General features: G+C 38.4%; 1 protein-coding gene across 1 annotated transcript; it reads right to left on the minus strand.

Moving 5' to 3' along the window:
* On the minus strand, positions 1 to 5,273 carry nmu (neuromedin U). Its single transcript, XM_073475880.1, has 8 exons — positions 5,126 to 5,273; positions 3,509 to 3,561; positions 3,376 to 3,423; positions 3,229 to 3,282; positions 3,022 to 3,051; positions 836 to 910; positions 137 to 190; positions 1 to 36 (listed from the first exon to the last, which is right to left on the minus strand). Exons 1-8 carry the CDS (start codon positions 5,271 to 5,273, stop codon positions 1 to 3), a joined length of 498 nt encoding a protein of 165 aa, XP_073331981.1.
* Positions 5,274 to 5,942: the final 669 nt, after the last annotated feature.

Below are 5,942 nucleotides of genomic sequence, written 5' to 3' on the forward strand. Positions count from 1 at the left end.
TTAATCATATTCTAAGGATCGTCTTCCATTTCTTGGCTGTAAGCACATAAAAAAATGTATTAAATGTTCATCATATCATCAAGGACAATATACTTTCTTTTACTTCCTGACATAAACGTGTTGAACATGTTCATACCCGGTAGAGGAAATAACCTCTGCTCTGGATGCCCCCAGGTCCCTGGAGTTCAGCCTGACACACAAAAAAAACACAGAATATAACTTGAGGAGAAGAACATGTTTTTTGACACTTTCTCAGCGTTGCCTCCGCCAGCAAAAGCCGACAGCACTCGCTCAAACACTCTCCGCATTTCTCACTCGCAATTCCTCTGGGTCCACTTGGATGTCAGCTCTTGTCCGCAATGAGGGATAAGTTCACCTGTCAGCTGCACTAATTTTAGACCATAATTACTGGCAGCTTGGGAAAGAACAACTAATGTATACTGAGGCTGTACAGAGAGTGATGAGAGCTGCCCGATGTGAAGCAGCATTATTGACACGTAAGCTCCGGGAGAGCGAATCATACGTTCAGGAGGCAGAAAACACACATTTCAATACCAACATTTGACAAAAACATACAAAACTACAACACAAGTTCCTGTTTTTTCAACTAAGGATCCGATCGCAGTTGTAACATCTGAATGAATTGTGAAAAGATGTCATAAAATAGGATTTTCATGTTTGCACCACTGATTGTGTGCAGGTTTTTGTTTGCTAAAAACAAAGAATTTGTTTTCAATATCTTTGCTTTATCAATCAGTGGCTGTGAGGCTATTTTGTAAAGCATGAAACAAAAGAAATGGGGAGTGAAAGGAGAACTGACGTGGGTAGTACATACGCGCGTTGAGAGTCCTTTCTCTCTTCTGGTATGGAGTTGAGAAACTAGATGTAGGAGAGGGTGCGACTGAGGGGTCTGACGAACACAGAGCCAGACACACAGACATGAATAACAGCTCCAGCGTACAGGAGAGTACAAACATGGAGTCTTCAGAGGGAAAAAGAGATAATCTCAGTTTCTCTCTTATAAACACACAAGAACATGCAACACAGAAATGCAAAAATAAAACAAATGCTTCAGATTTCTTCATTGCAGCCTCAGCCTCAGCATCGCATTCTCCATTATTCACACATCAGTGTTGGAGGAGCAGGAGACAAAATAACTTCACATTTCATGTGAGAAATATGGTTTGTTGTGGCAAGTGAATGTGCATCCTGGAATGTTTTATGTTTCTGTGGGAGAAATAAATACAATGCATATAAATCATGACTTATTTCTTTCTCATTGAGTCTGGTGCAGGCAGTGGAGATATTTCACTCTACTTTCATCACAGCTGCAAAGAGACAGCTCTCTGCATCATCTTTGTCGAACTTTTATCTAATAATTGATCAGAAATCTTCTGTACTTTCAACTCACTCATAAAAACAACCAAGAAGGATCATATTTAACTATCAATATGCTCTTTGATATCTAATTTCCCCAATATCAATAGCTATACTAAGAACTGCAGGCATATTTTGGAGTATTGACATTATTTTTCTGCAACTTTTAAAGCTTTTCCCTTGTTTTTTTGATCAACATATATGTGTTTTTATTTTGTCCAGTGTGAGTAACAGAGGGGGCAAACATGATCCAAGTTCTCATGCAACCAAGAAATAAAGCTGGCTGTGGGGCCATGCCGTCTCCTTCCTGCACAAAATGCTGCTGGTTTACGAGAATAAACATCTGACATGCAGAGCACAGAACAAGGGAGACTAACACTGACAGAAGATTTTCATTTTTGTTTATATGAGGACTGTGTATCCACATTGTAGTATTTGTCTGCATGCATACACATACACTAGTGGGTAATACTTTAATTTACAGGTTGTTAATTAAGTAGAAATGGGAAGAAATAACAAAAGTAAAATCAGTTAGAGCAGGATACTTGTAAGGAATCACTGTAGAGTGTTTGGTAATTACAGAGCAAAATGAATGCAGAGTAAAGAGGATTATATTAAGTTAACAATATACTTGTGTTGTCACTGAGTATTTAGCATTTCTAACCCTCATCTTATTGTAAAGAGACTGTTAGTAGATAATATCAAGTTGTTAGTGTGGTCTCATGTCAACACTCTTGTTGCACAAGGTAAATGCAGCGGCCAGTTTCCATGACTTTCAGCCATTAGTGACCAGAGAGCCTTTTTGCTACAAAAATACAGATAAAAGGATGAGAAGAAAAAAATACTCCTAAAAGTACCCAAAAAATGACTTAAGTACAGCAATTTGAGTAGTTGTAATCAGTTACTTCCACCACTGGAAACTACCCGTATGTTTCAAGGAAAAAAAATAGGAATTAGGAGTAATTAGGAGTTAACTATGGTGAGATCACACCACTTGGTGTTATCGACGCTATAATGGATAAAGATGGAAAATACTAGCTTAATTGCCATATAATTAGACCATTACTCTGCATTAATTTTACTCATTTACTCAATTACCCAAGCAATTCAACTTGTCATTACATTTGTTTAACTGATTTTACTTTTGTTATTTCTTTGCAATTTCTTCATATTACTATGTAATGAACAGGCCTCAAATTAAAGGGTTACCTACTAGTGATCCTCTGTGATGGTAAATGTGCATCGGCATGCATTTTGGTTTGGTTTGGGGAATGAAGCATGATCATTAACAAAGTTGATTCAACAGATTCAGTCTTTTTTAACACAGAAAGTGCAGGTCACACATAGTTGTAAAACATCTGAGGTGCTTTCTTAAGTCACGCAACATACTGTAACAGAGATGTATCTTTTACCTTACTTACCTTACCCTTTGACAAGGCAGAACCATTTGCTCTAGAGTAATGAAATAAAAACTGCACATATGGTGCATAACAAACAAATAAATGACCACACACAAGCAGGTACACACAGACACACAAACAATTCAACACAACGCAATCTGTCATTATGTTTAATCTTTACATGTCTCTGTGGGTGTAGTTGAACCATTTAAGGGAAAATAAGAGAAAAATAAGTGGAGCTTACCCTTTTGCTTTTTTCTCCCGCTTTCAGCTCCTGTGAAAACAAAATGAGTCTTTTAGTGGACGTCACTCTGTGGATCTACTCAGCCATGATCAACGATCAACATTTCACTGAGCAGTTTCATATCAAATCTCCTGTAGAAAAACATACACACCATACCGTAACGTTTCCTCTGAGATGTTTGCTAAGAGATTATAAAGTGTGAGGTACCTTTGACCTTTGAACCAGCATCAAGACACAGAGTTCTCCTAAGACATCAGATGCCTGGAAACAAAAAGAAGAGATTAATAAATGTGCTATAAACTTGTAATACAACAAAAATAAAGGAGAAGCCAGGCAGAATCGCATCTCACTCACCCAAGACTTCAGGTCTGCAGAGAGGTAGGACGAGCACACGGCGTCTATCTGTGGAGCATCACAGAGGATGATGAAGAGGTGAACAGGAGGGATGAAGAGGAGAGAAAGAATGAAACTGTGCTGCTTACAGTACCTGGAGAAGCTGCCTCTGGTCTGTTGTGGCTTGCTGAAGTTCTGCTGGAGCACCTTTGGTTTCATACAACAACACAGAAGTAAACAGTTAATATAATACTGATAATTCAATATCATCTTTAAATTTAACATTCAACATAAATAGTATGCGTTTATCGATGGATGCTGCAGGTCGGCAGTGAACACCATCTCCTGCACGACTGTTTTGTTTACGCTCTGCTTCGACTTGATTGCAGCGGGTGTCGATTAGCAGAGGTAAAAGCTCAACTGGAGAACATGGAGGGAGTTATCGTCCAACATGATGATGGAAGTCTGCCGCCCTCTAAATATCAGCTTTTGAAAATATTCCTGATTCTTAAAAAATAGATTTCATTCACTTTTTTACTTTTCAGAATCTCTCTAATCACATTTCGATAATGAAGATGCGTTAACAGTACAAACTGACGATGAGCCAATCTGACATCGTCTGAAGAAGTGATGGTCAATCTACATCTTTGCACATCTCAATCATTTGTGACTTTGTGTCAGACAGTTGACACATCGAGTCGGAGGCTTCAGACCAAAGCGAGGGTTCTGGCTGTCTTTGCCTGTTTGACACCACATCAGTTACGGAGAACAAATGACAGCGATGGGTGGATGATGGCTGGATAAAAATCCTTTTTAACATGACTAGATGACAAATATTCAGAATATAGATTTGAATCAGCCGCAAAACAAAGTGAAATTACAAGTTTTTATATTTAAAAACAGTATACTTAAAGGTGCACTATGTAGTTTTGGAGAAGACATTTTAATCAGAAGAGAAAGATCTTCATTGACTGATTTCTTTTATGCCTAAACACACTAAATAAACAAACTCTTTGTTTTCATGACTGAATAAACTGAACAAACAAACTGACCTTAAAGAACAACACAGCTTCATACTGTTTTACTTTGTTTATCTGTGGCGGACCCTGCCACCTTTCTAGCTTCAAACAGTGTTCAAAATTTTCCTTTTGAGAACAGCTTGTTTATTCACTGATCTGAGTTTGTATTATTTCCTCATTAATACTGTAAATATTCAAATTCTTAATTGTAATTGTTTTTCCAAAACTACATAGTGCCCCTTTAAACTGAATATATCTCCATCTATCAATCGATTCTTGTCATTAACTCATATACAAATTATTGGTCACCAGTAATAGACAAAAAAAGATACAAATTTCACATATTTGCTATGAAAATATATCATTATTTGTTCCTATTAATCCCATTATTACTTAACAGTAACCATAATGTTTGGTTTGTTGAAAAGCTAAAATGTTACTACACATATTTATTTGATTTAAGTATTTATTATTGTGGTTTTCCCTCCAAATGTGTTGATTTCCCAGATTTCCCATCTTAGATTTTAGTACAGATGAAAAGATACTCTTTATTTATCTATTCATACTTATAGATAGATAGATAGATAGATAGATAGATAGATAGATAGATAGATAGATAGATAGATAGATAGATAGATAGATAGATAGATAGATGAGGAAAACTGAAAGACAAAAAAGTTTGATGCCAGAACACATGCAAGACTTTCAGAGAGTTTTATCTGCCAAAAAGAAAAAGAAAAAGCAGCTCTTACTGTTGCAGACTGGGATGCTGAGGATGAGCAGGGCTGTGAGGGTGATGCTGGCCGTGCTGAGTGGACTCATGGCGCTGCTGCTGAGGCTCTGCAGGCTGCTGGCGGCTCCGCGCGGCGCAGGCTGACTTTGGCTCTGGAAGGTCCTCATCGTCTCCCCGCTCTGCTGGCCTGTTTTTGGGGGTGGTTTGGTTTTTTTTGTTGGTCCGCTTGACTTCTTGCTCTCTTGAGACTTTCTGTCTCACGTCACAGAAATATGCAGGCTCAGTGTCGCGCACACACACACACACACCCACGCGCGCTCCACAAACGACTGCGTCACTGAGCTCCGCGCGGGCGAATAAAAAGTTGGCGGGATGTGGTGAACAGGTTGGACTGAACGTGACGTGAGGAGGTGATGCTAATATAAAGTGAAGGTGAGTGAAGTGTGAACTCCAGCTCAGGATACCTTAACTTTGTTTTCACGCACCTGTTGCTCGTGTCAAGTCAAAGCTTCACCACTTTTGTGTCTTTTATCACATGAATGCAATTTGAGGCAGTTTCCTCTGAGAAAAGCACTTATTTAGCTATGCTATACTTATCTTGAGATGCCATGATGGCATGGACACGTGCACGAGTAAAATACACCTTGTTATCATTCAGTAATTTGCCCTGTTTTACACCTCATGTTGTAATGGTAAGTGAACATGAGGACAGCAGCCTCACACAGAATGTAAGTTTCTGTAAATAAACTTTCTCAGAATCAACACTTCTTTAAAGCAATACTGTAAAAGAGTCTGTGGTCCTGAAACCACCACAGTTTTTTTAGTTGGTTTTCGGT

This window comes from Pagrus major, chromosome 11 (assembly GCF_040436345.1).
Source record: "Pagrus major chromosome 11, Pma_NU_1.0".
Taxonomy (NCBI): Eukaryota; Metazoa; Chordata; class Actinopteri; order Spariformes; family Sparidae; genus Pagrus; species Pagrus major.

Bases quoted from the DNA above. Each gene is read 5' to 3' on its own strand.
- nmu (XM_073475880.1), bottom strand. From the start codon at position 5,273: ATGAGGACCTTCCAGAGCCAAAGTCAGCCTGCGCCGCGCGGAGCCGCC. The intron at 3,424-3,508 runs GTACTGTAAGCA...GATGCTCCACAG, and splicing joins ACCAGAGGCAGCTTCTCCAG to ATAGACGCCGTGTGCTCGTC. The intron at 3,283-3,375 runs GTGAGTGAGATG...TTTTGTTTCCAG, and splicing joins CTGCAGACCTGAAGTCTTGG to GCATCTGATGTCTTAGGAGA.